The sequence below is a fragment of the Callospermophilus lateralis genome, chromosome 4 (genome assembly GCF_048772815.1).
Source record: "Callospermophilus lateralis isolate mCalLat2 chromosome 4, mCalLat2.hap1, whole genome shotgun sequence".
Lineage (NCBI taxonomy): Eukaryota > Metazoa > Chordata > Mammalia > Rodentia > Sciuridae > Callospermophilus > Callospermophilus lateralis.
In genome coordinates this window covers 70,228,448-70,243,397 of record NC_135308.1, presented here as the reverse complement: position 1 = coordinate 70,243,397, position 14,950 = coordinate 70,228,448, and the positions used below count along the sequence as shown (strand labels likewise).

The following is a 14,950-nucleotide window of genomic DNA, read 5'->3' as shown; positions in this document are numbered from 1 at the left end:
TGTCCTGAGTGAGTTACGCCATTAACAGACCGAACACATTTGTTTGTGTCTTTCCACAACATCAGCATTTATAGAGTACCAAATTCACAAGCTTCATCACTTTCACCAGTTGCAATTCACTGAGTATTCATGGGTTGCTTGGTAGTCTTAAGTTGGGAAATTGCAAATCTTTCATTCCGATCTTAATGACTAATATTTATAACATTCAAAGCACACATCACACTTTACACCATGATAGATATAGGTTACAGAAAGGTCAAAGTGGCCCCAGGGTTTTGGAAGTCTTCACTGACCTCAAAGGCAGATAACAATTGCAAGAAAGTCATCACAGGTTGCCAGATAGAACCTGCCAAAGAATTTGTTCAGGACCCAGAGCTGTCAGACCTGGGAACTTATTCTAGGCCAGGGTTCAAAGGGCAGGGTGTTTTAGAATGGGTCATTTCAAAAAGAAAAATATAGCTGAACCAGTGGTACATGCCTATAATCCTAGTGGCTCAAGAGGCTAAGGCAGGAGAATCGCAAGTTCAAAGCCTGCCTCATCAACAGTGAGGCACTAAACAACTCAGACCTCTTCTTGAAGGAGACGTGACTCAGTGGTTTAGGGTCCCAAGTTCAATTCCCAGTACCAAGAAAAATAAAAAAATAAAAGATCCAGCTGAGCCAAAGACCTGAATCCCGGGGATAGAAAGTCAAAGGTTCATGGCCTGTTGACCCTGTGATGCATTCACCATAAGGTCTGATGACGGTCACGTGTGTGCTGCAGTAGCCAATCTTGGGGTGCTCCTCCATTCATAGGTCTCAGGTGAGAAGGTTGCTTTATCCAGGGGTCGCATGTGCTTGATAAGATCATGGACCTGGTTTTTCTGTTATGGGTGGATATGCCTATGCATCCATGTGCTTCTAATTTAATTTGGGAAGCTCACAGGTAGTCATTTGTATTCAGCACAATTTATCCGTTTGTGCCTGTGTGGTTGTGTTATGCAAACAGTGGTTGTTCAGTTGTACAAACAGGTATAGAGTCATTCTGCTTTGGCACTTGTACTCAAAATGGAACAACTCATATAAAACTACCGATTTATAAAATGGAGTAACTCAGGGTTTGGCACAGCACAATAGGAGTCTGAGAACTATTATTTTAATCACAGTGGAGTCACTCTGGAGCAGGACACTGTCCATTCTCCACAGCAGGCTTCTTGAATAGTAATACCATGCCCAGGGCCGATACTGACACTAGGAACACACAGGGTAAATGCATAAATGAAGGTGTTTATCTGTCTACAACTCTCTTATCTAGGCTGAAGGAATCTCACTTTGTAGTAATGCTATGCCGATTCTCATTTATTTACGGGCTGATAATCCAGTGAGTGGATTATCTAGAGTGGTGGTTAACCAAGTTTCTCTTTCTCTGCTCCCCCTCCCACTTCCATGCCCCTTCCCTTCCTAGCCTTAACTTCTGCCTTTTCCCTCCCTCCCCCACCCCTGGCTATTGTGCTCTCCTCCCCCCCAGGCAAGCCAGGGAAATAAGAGAAGGTGTAATGTGAACCCATCTGTGTTGCTTCTCATGGCTGCTGTGGGAAATGGCTCTGTGAGACAGAGAACACTGAAGTCCACAGCAAACATCAAAACCTCATTGGAGGTAGCAGTTTCTGCCATCCCCGTGGAAAACTAATAGCACTTGGTGATGTGTCACCATGCCACCACTTCTGCTTTTTCTGTGCTTTTGAAGTAGAAGTCCATTACGTATGTCGCCTCTTTACCTGTAGATATCATTGCAGGTTAAAGTGAGCAATATCCTCTGCCCCATATTTCCAGTGTCAGATGAGACTTGAGTGAGAATCTAGCTCTGCATCAAACACTTTTTTTTTTTCCGCTTCTGTTTTTTGCAGTGCAAGGAGGGAGGGAGCCCTGAACTTTGCCTACCCATAGTAGACAAGTGGTCTACCACTGAGCTACACCCCCATCCCCCAGCTCTGCCCCTCTCTAGTGGTGTGGTCTCAGGCATGTCATCTCTCTGGGCCTCTCTTTCTTCCTAGATCTTACAGTGAATTAAACAAAAGGATGAGTTCTTTTACCGCCATGATGTAACTCATTGGTCTATGGTCAGGTCTGTGCAGTATGTCACAAGTATGGCAGAACTCCTGATATTCTGGAAACATAAAGAAAAACAGAGTCAATGTTGCCTTTGCTTTTTTGGACTCCTAGATGGTTCTTTTGAGTGTGAGAGCTGGGGGAGTTTCAGCACACACACGGAAGTGAATGGCAAAGAAAATGATTTTTCTTTGCATTTTTGACAAGAACAAAGTGGTTTCAAACCACTGGGCCTGGGGACCTCCAGGGTCACTTCCAGTGCCAGCATTCTAGGTGAAACATATCAGCTGGATAATGCACCTCAAAGCCAACAGGCCCAGGGTGACGTGAGCTGCCTAAAGTCACCCCCAGGACTCATTAGTAGAACTGAGACTAGAGCTCCTTTCCAGACCATTCCAGGAGACAATTGCATCAGGACCCATAGGAACTTTGGATTCAGTGGAGGAACAGAGTGAGGTTTCTTCCTCCCTTCCCAACTGACTAGACCTCCCCAATTCCAGAAGGGCTCTTGTCTTGGACTTAGAGCAGTGAAACCAAAGCTGCCTGCTCCCCCTGGTGTGCCTGATATGGTGATCCCTGGCCCAGCTCTCAGCTGTCAGCTTCCTTCCCCGTGATCCCCAGGACCACCCATGCAGACAGGAAGTGCGTTGAGCCCACTCTGAGCAGTTGTAATGGTAGGGCAGGTCATCAGTGGAGGGAGGCAGCAGGGAGAGATGTATTATGTTCACATTTTTCTAAATTGAGCTGGAGGTAGGGCCCAGGCTGGGCAGCCTGGGGGAGGGGCTGTGAGGAGAAGGGGAAGCTGGGAGTGGGCTTGGTGGGGGGGCAGGGAGCTACCTCTGGGCAGGAGTGGCTGTGGGGATGGGCTGGCTCCAGACAAAGAGAAACCTGAGAGTGAGGGATTAAGCTGGGAGACCTGTGAGGGGAGCAGCGGAGCCCTAGCTTTCGAGGGAATCTCTAATATCAAACCCTTTTCCTGAAGAGCTTACTAAGAAGGACTTCAAGGGTAGCCTCCCATCCCCCATCTCTGAGGGGAGCAAGAATGCTGGCCAGGAGCAGGCTGTGGCATTAATCATCATTGTCCCTGACCCCACTGTGGGGCTTCAAAGCTCCTTCATTGCAGGCCCCTCACAGCCCAGCTAGGGGGTCTCCCTCGGGGCCCCAGGAGAAAGGATTCTTCTCTTGCTTTAAGAGCTGCAAGCTGGACGCTTGCAGTGTGCAGTGGTTAGAATTTTTCCCACAAGGCAGAATTCGGTAGAAAAAAGTAGGCCTGAGTTTAATCCTATAAGAGGAGTTTAGTGACAGGTTCCAAATGAATTTCTTGATAAAGTTTTATCACCTTTTTATCCAGATAAATACATGATACTATTGTCGGTGGTTTTAAACACCTGAAAACTGATAGCCTGTCTTCCTGAGAGTCAAAATACTGGGGGAAGCTTCAGGAGGGCAAGTTTTATGTCTCATGCATTCACCCCCACCCCCCCACACACAGGGTCTAGTATGTAGTAGGTACTCCTTAAATGTTTGCTGAACAAGTGTAAAGAGCAAGTGATTCCACAATGAGGTTCTGGAGGAGGAAATGACAAGCGCAGACATCACTTTTCATCAAAGTTCTCCAGACCCCTTGCTGTGCTGCTTTCACTGGGACAGTCTACCCCACCCCTCAAGCTGCAAAGACTCCTGTTTTGAACTGCTTGTGTTTAGGGAATGCTGTCCTCCTAAGAGCAGATTTCCTAAGATTTCTCCTAAGAGCACCATGATCAATTAATGAGCTTGTAAAATTATCTAGATAGTTTAGGCAAAATAATCCCATGGATTAGTCCACAACTACTGCTTTATAATATGTACCCCAAAGTCTCAGTGACTTACAACTGAGAAAGAGAATAAAGAACAATAAAAAGGGCTGGCTCATTGAGTACCCTACCCTGGAAATGACTAGGTGAAAAGTGGCCACTTATCAAAGAAAGAGTGGAAAGGATTGACACTTCCCATGGAGAGATGACTTAGGTGACACTCAAGATGCCTTTCAACTCTACTTGTCTTTGGTGAGGACTATGCTGGGTAGTTTCCAGATTTACATCCAGGCTGGATGTCAGTGTATTCCAGAATATCTGCAAAGTCAATAGCACCAAAGCCCAAATCTTTTGTCACATGTAACTCCAAGTGTGTGTGCTATGAGCCAGTGGCTCAAAGAACCAGGAAATTCCTTTCCCTGAACCATCCTGTTTATATGAACTGAGACATTCCACTAGATAATTAGCCACCTGCCACCTTCTCCAAATGGCATTTAAATACAGTTCAGGCAGCATCCAGGGTCTTGTTCCAACATTTCTGGGAAGTAGGGTGAGTCCCAGGTCATTTGTCTCCTTTAGCTTCTGAGCCAGGCATTGATTGGCATTATCTGTACTGGGGGCTCCTCCTCCCACACACGCTTAAGAGAAAAAGCAAGGGTACCTCCGGATAGGGCGCCCCTCAGTGTACTCCAGAAGGCTCCTGATATGCAGAATATGCCTTGTCAGTGTTGGAGAAGTGAGTGAGTGAGTGAAGGGAGGAATGAATGAAAGGCACTCTTTTAATTTAATTTGAAGAACTCTTTTAATTTGGAGAACTGTGCTGCCTTCCCATTTCTCCTCTAACAAGGAGGAAGTTCAGGGTGAACTTTGTCCCTCCATCATCACTGCATTACGGGTCCCCAGAGTCTGCTTATTTGTTTCGCCCTCTTTTCTGAGGACTTCTTTTTCCTTCTTGTAAAATTCCATAAACCCAATTGCATTTTCATTGTGTTGACTTTTCCACAACCTTTTGGGAAGAGGTAGAGGACAAGGAATAAAGTAAACAAATGTCCTCAGTAATGATTTGTGGCTTGGATGCTTCTTTCCAATCATGACTATGTTCCTTGCCCCTCCCTTCCTCACTGCATGACCACAGTCCACGTGGGTGGGTGGGAAGAAGGACAAATGTCTCAGTGGCCTACACACTCTCAGCTTGCAGGTGGATAAAGTAAACAGGGGTGACAAAGCCCATCCATTCATTTGTTCATTTAATAAACCTTCACTGGAAATTCACCAGGTGGTTCTCAAAGAGGTGAATCAGTAGCTCTTACCAACTCAGTTCTCCCTCATCTTGTTGTAAGGCTGGGGTAAAAATCAGTGATCAAGTCTCCTTTAAGTACAGAGGAAATGAAGAAAAACTAGAGCCAAATGTGCCTTGCTGATTTGTCCTTTTGTCATTGGTTTCCCTGCAGTCCTCTTTCAGTGCTTAAGCTGTTGCTTCAAGCCTGTCCCTTCCTGTTGTGGCTTCTCAGGGTTTCTGAATGGAACCTGATCCATTGTATAAACCCCAGGTGACTCCATACAGATTGAAAGGGAATTCCACTTATTGTCCTTATTTCCTAAGTAGTCTGTGAATTTGGACTAGTGGAGCAGGAAAGATCTTAGCTACCAACCATATAGCGAACATTCACATACCTCTTTTACTTGTTCTTCAAGTCCAAAGATCATGAATTCTGCAAAGCCTCCACAATATGCTGGTGAGAGCAAGTTATTCCTGCCCAGTGCTCCATAACATCCTGTTGATGCCACCATTATTGTTCTAACTCAATGACACTGTCAAGGTTTGTTTACATTTTCTCTTCCCCACTGAATCCTCTGAGTTCTTGGAAAGATAACATGGTAATCTATTTGTCTTGGTCTGTTTTGTGTTGCTGTAACAGAATACCTGAGTCTAGAAAATTTATAAACAATAAAAGTTTATTTGGCTTACGGTTCTAGAGGCTGGGAAGTCCTAGAGCAATGGCTCTGGTGTGTGGTGAAGGCTTTCGTGCTGCATCACCCATTTGTGGAAGGCAGAATTGCAAGAGGATGCTACAGTGGCTTTTATAACAAGCCCCTCTCACAGCAAGTCTCCTACTCTTATGAAAATGACCTTTATCCATTCACTGAGGACTGAGTCCTCTTGACCTAATCACTTCACTGGTCCTGCCTCTCAGCACTGTTGCACAGGAGATTCAGTTCTATCACATGAGCTTTGGGGGACCCCTTCAAGCTACAGCACTGATAATCTTTGTTTTCTAGCAGTGGACATGGAGTCAGTATATAGAATGTGCTCGGTTAATGCTTGTTGAATGAATGAGTGAGTGAGTGAGTGAATAATAGTATTGAGGACTCATATTTCCTGTTTTCCCAGGAAACAGAGGCCTAGGTGGGGACTGTAGCTCATGCCTTTTCTTCTCTCTTTCTACTGACACAGAGACTCTCAGTGCAGAGCACAGTTGGCATCCCTTGCCTTTAGGAGAAGGAGGTCACTGGGTAGAGCCTTGAAATATGAGCTGATGAAACAGACAGTGATGACCTGCCCTGGCTGTGCTTTCCACCAGTGTTTCTATTAATGGACGGTTTCTGGCAGAATCTTTTCAAAAACTGCCTCCTGAGCGAGACAAACTCACACCAATGTGTCCCTCAGTTGTTCCCTTGCCTTGCTCATTAGTGGCTCACAAAAGGGAGCATTTTTAGGTCTGAGTTTTCAATCCCTCTCAGCAGAATGTGTTGCTTTTACTAAACTATAGAAGTTAGAAGAATAAAAAAGAGCCGTTATCGTTTTCAATGGAATTGGAATGTTTTTACTCCAGCTTTCTTTAAAGCATCTGTACACATTATAACAACGAGAATTACTGTGCGGAGGTGTGAAGATTTTATGTGTCTGTCTTCATATCCTGGTTAAATACAATGCTTTCAATTCACATATTTTACGTTTTCAGCCTGTGTGTGTGTGTGTGTGTGTGTGTGTGTGTGTGTGTGTGTTTCACACCTGGCAAAAATAAGTTCCTATTTATGGAACAGATGTCCTTTAAACATCTGCTTCTGTGGTAATAGGCATAGCAGAAGATGATGAGGACTCAGAAAAAGGTCAAACACGGCCCCTGGTGTCATTGGGCTGATCATCCGGAGAGCAGGTCACAGAAACAGAGAGGCATTTGCAATGCATTATGGGAAGGAAGAGATGAGCCCTGAGTCCCGTGTGTGTGTGTGTGTGTGTGTGTGTGTGTGTGTGTGTGTGTATGAGAGAGAGAGAGAGAGAGAGAGAGAGAGAATTGAATGAAGAGTAGATATTTTCATTAAATAAATGAGTGAAAAATCAGAGCTTTGTCCCATCAACATCTTTTCACCAGCCCTGTCCTTCTCTACTCTTTTCCTTCTCTAAGGAGACTGCCCTGGAATGTCCTTGCTGTCCGTTTAGTTTGACCCACTCCTCCTGGTTATTTTAACCTAAGACCAGGTAATCACTCAGGATTTTAATTGCCTCGAGCATCAGGCGGTGTAGGACTGGTGGTTATTTTAGAAGGTTCTTGGCTGCTGGAGTGTGAGAAGAGAAAACCAAAGGAGTTTATGCCCAGAAATATTTTCAGCTTTTGTGCTTCCAGTTCAACATTTCTGCAGCACTTTACAGCAGGCTTTGTGCAGATTTAGTTGAGAATCAACTTATGGATTCTTCCCTAATTGTCTTGGCCAGGTTTAATCTGTTATTGGTCAAGGCAGCCTGGCTTCTATTATGCAGCACACGGAGGATTTCCGGTGTTGCTCTTATCCTAATGGAGACTTGCTGTTTTTAGAAACAAACCTTAGCGTTGATGAAGGCTGGTATCACTGTGTCCTGTGAAATGAACCCAGAAGGATTCCCATCTGATACAGTATTTCAGACCTTTGACTGAAAAGAGCAAGTCTTGGATTTGGCATTCACATGCTGGAAGATTATGGTTTTATATATATTTTTTCTCCTGAAGATTAAAACAAAGCTTGTTGTTTGTTTCTGCCTCTTTGGATTGAATCCTGGAAATGCTCAGGGTACCCTGTCTGAGCAGGCAGCCTGCAGCAATAGTGCATCTGCAGAGGAGAGCTTTTCTTGGCCCAGGATACCCCAGGGTCCCAGAACAAGAGGGAACAGGAGTATTCTCTCATTGCTGGCCTTTGCTCCTGAGGTTGTTCAGGGCTGACCACATAGACTTATGTGACACAGGGAAGAACATGAGATGTTTAGTTATGGGAACAGAATAAATGAAAGGAACTATTAGAGAGCTCTGAGAGAGCTCTGGAAGATGATTGTGTTTAGAGAGGAAGAACAACAGAGAGCTTGTGTCTGGAGAGTTTGGGAAGGTAAAAAGCAACAGGCATCCTTATAGGATAGCAGTTTGTCACTGCCTCTGGAGTTCAGAGGAGAGAAGCAATAATGAAAAGTACCATTTTCCCCAAATCCTGGAAGGATGTTAAATTTCTTTTCTTTTTTTCTTGTGTTTTCTTCCTTTTTTTCTTTAATTTAGGGTTGAACCCAGGAGCACTTTACCAATGAGCTACATCCCCACCCCTTTTTGTTTATTTATTTTGAAGCAGGGTCTCACTGACTTGCTTAGAGTCTTATTAAACTACAAGTCTGACCTCAAACTTGTTATACTCCTGCTTCAGCCTCACAAGTTGCTGGGATTATAGGTGACGCCGCTGTGCTTGGCTGCAGCCCTTTTAAAATTTTCATTTTGAGACAGGGTCTCACTAAGTTGCCTAGACTGGCCTTGAACTTGCGGTCCTTCTGTCTCAGCCTTCCAACTAACTGGAATTACAGGTGCGTGCCACCCCACAACACCTGGCAGAACGTTAGATTGCTGAGTGCTATTTGCCTGAGTGTGGTGAGGGCATACTGTATACATTTTCAGTCACTCAGAAGTAAACTACCCTTTCCATTCCCACCAGTCTCCTTGCCAAAATCTTGCTAAGACTTTGAAGAGTTTACATAGTTCTGCTGGAGGAAATAATTTGTGATAAGATTATTTGCCTTCTTAAACTGAGTTCATTAGAATCAAGGAGACCAACTTTGAGCTCCATAAGTAAAGATATATCCATTTATGTCCTAAAATACAGACGTTTTACAGGTTTAGAAAACCAGTCCAACATCTGTTCTGCTTTCCTCATTAATTCCACCCCCTTCACCTCCTCTGCCTTTATCCCTACCCCTCACTCCAAAGTGAATTGCTCTGCAGAACCTCATTTAAAAGGTACAGTAGAACATACATTTTTGAACTGGATCTGGGAGCTCGTTCCATTCCCATTTGCCAACCAGCTAGCCAAGTACTTATCCCAACAGCTCAAACTTGACAAATCTGAGCCTTCTAGTCTAAGTGTCCTGCCACTGAATGATTCCTGCTGGCTTCCTAGAGCCTGCTGAGAATCCACTGGGCGCCAGGGACAATGGCAGTGGACAGTGTTGTATTAGCAAGAACGCTGACTCACATCTGTGAGCCTAGAAAATTGCCACATCAAAAGAAATTAGTCTGTTTCCCATGTATATTCTCTCTCTTTATTTTCTTTGCAATACAGAGCCCTTACACATGCTAGCCAAGCGCTCTACCACTGAACTACATACCTCCCCAGCCCTTTTAAATTGTTATTTTATATTTTGAGACAGTGTCTCACTATTCATCCAGGCTGGCCTCAAATTTGTGATCCTCCTGCTTTGGCCTCCCAAGTAGCAAGGGTTAGAGACATGCACCACCATGCCTGGCTCCCACGTGTATTTTTTCTCGAAATTTCTGTTGCAGTTGGCTTATTCTTTTGCATGTATATGGACACACACACACACACACACAATTTTTTGTGTATATATGTGTGTGTGTGTATGTATGTGTGTGTGTGTGTGTGTATGTGTGTATATATATATATATATATATATATATATATATATATATATATATATATATATATATATATATATCTTGGTTTTTCATTCTTTATTTGAATATCCTAGAATCTTAAAGCTTGTCTGGGAGGACAAGTATCACAGCACCAAAACAAATCAGACCAGTAGGGAGTTTAAATTAGTCCCTTCAATTTACCAATGAAAATACCAATACCACCAAAACAGAAGGGTCTGACCAAAGGCCTATGGCTTATTAGAAAACATCTGGGTCCAGAATTCAGGTCTCCTGACTTTCATTCTATGCTTAAAACCTTACATCTGTTTAGCATATATGTATACACAGTATACATTGCAGCCATATGTATATGTTGATATTTATTCCCATAAGAATAAAATTAGACATAATACATAATATTTATTGAACAATTATTAGGTCTCAGAAATTGTTCTAAACACATTACATATTTAATATTATTTATCCTTATGATAAATCTCTTAGGTGGTTATTTTTACTTTATTATCTTCAATTTACAGATGCTATAATAAGGCATAGAAAGTTTAATAACTTGCCCTCAGTATGTAGAAAAGTTCAGTTAAACTTTGACTTTCCTGAAACTCAGGGCTGTTTTCTTCAGCAAATATGTACTCAGCCCTGGAATAGACAGAGCCCTTGCCTTACCACAGAGGAAAAAATAGACATGTGAGTTTGTCAGGCACAGCACTCAGTGATGGCTGTAGCAGAGGCCTGAACACAGGACAGAGAGTGTTCAGAGGAGGGAGTAATAGGCTTCACCAGGCCGGTGGCATTGGAGTGGTCTTGGGGACGCATAGGAGTCTGCCAAGTAGAGAATGGGTGCTGGGTACACAAGAACAGAAGGGCCTGTGTGTCAGGGAAAATTCTAGAGAGTGAGAAGTTCAGAGGATTCGAAGCGGGAGGAGGATCCCTATGGGAGAGATTTCAGAGATAAGGCTAAAGAGGCAGGTTGGGAGCAGACCCTAAGTGTCTGTATGCCAAGATAAGGAATATGGATTATATTCAGTAAATAGAGAAGATCCAGGGAAATTTTTATGAGTAACTTAAGTGAGAGAGCACAAGGGTTGCAGGCTGGGAGCTGGGGAAGACTGACAGCAAGGAAAACAAAAGTCCAGGCAGGGCCCAGACACCTGCTGGCCGTCAGACTCTCGTAGGCTACCACTTGACAGCGCTGCTCACATCGCTGCTATGGCTTGGAATGCTCTCTGCAAGTCAGTCTTCCTGCATACCACAAGAAGATGGTGTCTGTAGAGATGGTGCTTAGGTACCGTGCATGGAGAGTTTCCTTGTCCCCACCCTGAGCAGACTAGAACTTGGCTCCCTGGGTTTTCCTCTGTCCTCTGGCACATTTTTCTTTCTTGGAACACATTTTTTTAAAGAAGTACAAAAATATCCTGTTGCACATATTTGTGTATATTTCTCTCTCCCCCTCTAAACCCAGCTCCTCAAAGGCAGAACCAGACCTTTGCCTTCTTAAATAGTTGGCACAGTGCCTGGCATTTAGCGAGCTCCCAATAAATGGGTGATGAATGAACAAAACTTACTAAACAAAGGCAGGGACTATAGTTATGGAAAAAGAGCCCACATTTGGGAGGTGTTGTTTTAAGTTATATCAAGAATTGGCAAGCTAGGGTCCGAAGGCCAAATCCAGCCTGCTTTATTTTCTGCTTTTGTAAATAAAGTTTTATTGGAACACAGCCAAGTCCATGCATTTGCATGTTGTCTATGGTAGCTTTTACTCTACCGTGGCCAAGGTAAATCATTGTGACAAGACCATACGGCCCCAAATCCCCAAATATTAACTCTCTGGCTCTTTGCTGAGTAAGTTTGCCCACCCGAGAGAGGTGAGTAGGCTTTGTGCCTGGAGGTGAAGGGTGGCAGATAGGAGAGTCAGGACTTTTCCTTTGCAATACCAGAGCTTTGCTCAAGTGACGGCAGTGATCCTTGGGGTGCAGGTATACAGAAGGAAGTACTGTTTAAGTGTGGTACAGGAGGAAAGGGGAGACCCCGTAGTGCAGGAGTTCTGCTTCTCACTGGTGAAGCTGGTCATGCTATTCTCTCTCCTAGTCATCCAGTTTGGTTTCGTCACCCTCTTTGTGGCCTCCTTTCCCTTGGCACCTGTGTTTGCCCTCCTCAACAATGTCATTGAAGTGCGACTGGATGCAAAGAAGTTTGTTACGGAGCTGAGACGACCAGACGCTGTGAGAACCAAAGACATTGGTATGTGCCTGGCATAGGGGCCACTGCAGGTCCGGCTCCCCCTGCCTGTGGCTGCAGCCTCCACCCTCAAGTGTCAGGAATAAGAAGGTTGGGCAAAGTCCTTGCCTCTTCGCCCTGCCAGGTTCTCATCTGCACATCCTTGGATGCAGGGAGGTCTTTGCAGACCCTATTATCCACCCCAGCGATCCCCCAAACTTCCAGACAGTGGGACACCTAAGCCTTCCCAGACAAACTCATTCCTTGGGGGCCCTGCAAACCTCCCCTGGTCACTTGCCTGTAAAATGTCACCCTAAGCTGCAGTCTTGTCATTTCTGGGCCAAGGGTGGGAGTGAGACAGACACCCTTCTTTCTCTCTTTTAGGAATTTGGTTTGACATTCTCTCCGGAATCGGCAAGTTCTCTGTTATCATCAATGTAAGTGCATATAATCAGGACCCCCGGCTCTGTGGGAGGCTCTTTCAAAAGAGCTGAGGTCTTCAAAGCAGAAAACCAGCCCTAGTTTCCTCCCAGCCTTTTCCATTTGCAACTTTATTTCATAGACAGTCTCCTGGTTAATGGTAACTTTTAACTTTTAGTTAACCAGAAGACTGTTACCAGAGCTGAGCCGTTTCTTTTTTAATTTCACTAAGAGAAAGGTGATTATCCATTAGAATATATACCTTGGCCTTAAGAGTCAAAATCAGATCTTTTCTCGGAGCCAAGAATAATGAGGAAGGAATTCTACATATCTATCCATCTCTTTCTTTTTCTACTCCTGAGTTAAACAATACCTGGAGTATTGCCCAGGCTGCAATTCCTAATTACTGTTCCTCTGAACTGTCAATTAATTATCCCCATGGACTATGGCACTGTATAGATTAAGAGAGGCCCTGGAAGGAGAGGGGTCCTACCTGTTGTGACCTCCTTAACTGCCTTGCCAGACATGTCCACACTGCAGAGGAAATCCTGCTGGGCCCCATCCAACAGCCCCTCTGCTTTCGCATTCTGGATGGATGGTGGCCAGGCAGGGCCTCCTTTTCCACCTCCCAAGAAAATATCAGCCAGCTTGCTGCATGTCAAGAAAGCCACTATTGCCTTGGGAGAGAAACATTGACTCTGGCTTTAACCTGGTTCCTGCTAAGAACACAGGAAAATAATAAGAGATGTGCAAGGAGAGGCAGAGAAAATCAGCCCAGTGCATTTTGAATGTTTGCAGACAACTTGAACCTTAGAAATAAACTACAATTTGGAAGACAGGTCTGCAGTTGTGCAGTTGTGTTCACTAGAATAGAAGCCCTTAGTATTAACTATCTATAGTACAGAATGATGTGAAATTTTATTCCCCTGGCTTCTCTAAGGCTTGTTTACTTATCTGTAAATTGGTACATCAGAATAGTATCCACAAAATAGGATGGTTCTGGAAATTAAATAAGATAAAGAGAAGCCATAAACAAGTGCTCAGTAAGTTGTATCTCTGATTATTATAAATGTGTTATTCCTTCTCAAATATGGTCACAGCCATCCACACTCACATATACATTGAGAAAACAATATCTAAACTACATTTTTAAAGGGACCTTAATTGTTGGTGCAGAATGCAATATAAACACCTGCCAAAAAGATTTAAGATTTTCTTTGCAGAAAGTACCTCCATGTTCAAACATGCAATCATTCATTTGTCATTTGGTTTGCTTCATAGACATTTATAGAGCACTTAGATATGCCAGATGCTACATTAGGTGTGTATAGCTCTAGCAGGACCTATCCTTCCCCCTCTGGATCTTACTTTCCTTAAGTAAAACGGATAAAAACTGACTTCTATTGTATTGTGTGCTATGAAGTGTTTAGAGATAATAGTCATATTGAGGAAACAGAGGACTCATGCTCCTGGCTCTCTGGTGTTCCTCAGGGCAGACATACCTGGCCATCCAGCTTCCTTGTTCACTGCACTGAAGTGGCTCTCCCGTCATGAAGGGTGACTTTCTTAGAATATCTTGCACCATGTTTTGGCTTGGCCAATGACAATGTCAATTCAAACATCTCAGAGGTGGATTAATGCTTCTAGCACCCAATGACTGAGTCTGGCCTTGAATCTTTTGCTACAGTGATTGTAATTCACCCTCTTGATAGCCACTATCAGGTGGATTTACTTATGCTTATCAGAGATGGAAAAGCCAGGTGTGTCAGCCACATGAGCTCAGGGACAGGGACAGACACCTGAGCATGCTGCACCTCTTAAAGAAGAGCCCAAGAGCAGACAATTGCACAGTCACATGGGCCCTGTGCCATCCAGACAGCATCCACCCTGACTATTCCTCAGTGCTTGTGGTTCCATCCTATAGGCTTTTGTCATCGCTGTTACCTCTGACTTTATCCCCCGCCTCGTGTACCAGTATTCCTATAGTCATAATGGGACTCTGCACGGCTTTGTGAACCACACCCTCTCCTTTTTCAACGTCAGCCAGCTGAAGGAGGGAACGCAGCCAGAAAACTCACATTTCGACCAGGAGGTTCAGTTCTGCAGGTAAATTCATCCTGAGGAGGAGGGCCCCAAAAGACCAGAAGCAATAGATTCAGCTAATTACCTGGATGACCCGGAATTACATCATTCTCCCTGCTCCGTCTCCTGTTCCTCCCCATCAGTAATTTATAAATCAGTTTGGATTAATCGGAAAATATTTATTGAGTGCCTTTTGCTAGACACCATTGAGCAGACCACGAACTATGTAATTGTGTCCTCCTCATCAAGAATTGGGAAATGGCAGGTTGGTCAGTAATTATATGGGATCACAGGCAGTATGGACAATGAGTGCTGTGAGTGTTCAGAGGTTAGGGAGATTATTGGGGACTATAATGGAAAAAGTGGGCTTCCTGGAAGGGCTGCTGGGATTTGTAGGATAGAAAGGGAGAATATTTTAGCACTGGCCAAAACATGGTGGTGGGGGCTATT

At 44.1% G+C, this 14,950-nt stretch overlaps 1 protein-coding gene across 2 annotated transcripts in view; it reads left to right on the top strand.

The window, feature by feature from the left end:
- The window catches only part of Ano2 (anoctamin 2), a 341,337-nt gene that overhangs the window by 313,702 nt on the left and 12,685 nt on the right, over positions 1–14,950 (top strand). For both annotated transcript variants that reach the window (XM_076852567.1, XM_076852569.1), the window contains exons 20-22: positions 11,870–12,022; positions 12,383–12,435; positions 14,343–14,524. In XM_076852567.1, the coding sequence (XP_076708682.1) occupies positions 11,870–12,022; positions 12,383–12,435; positions 14,343–14,524 (388 nt within the window). The remainder of the gene's footprint in view (positions 1–11,869; positions 12,023–12,382; positions 12,436–14,342; positions 14,525–14,950) is intronic.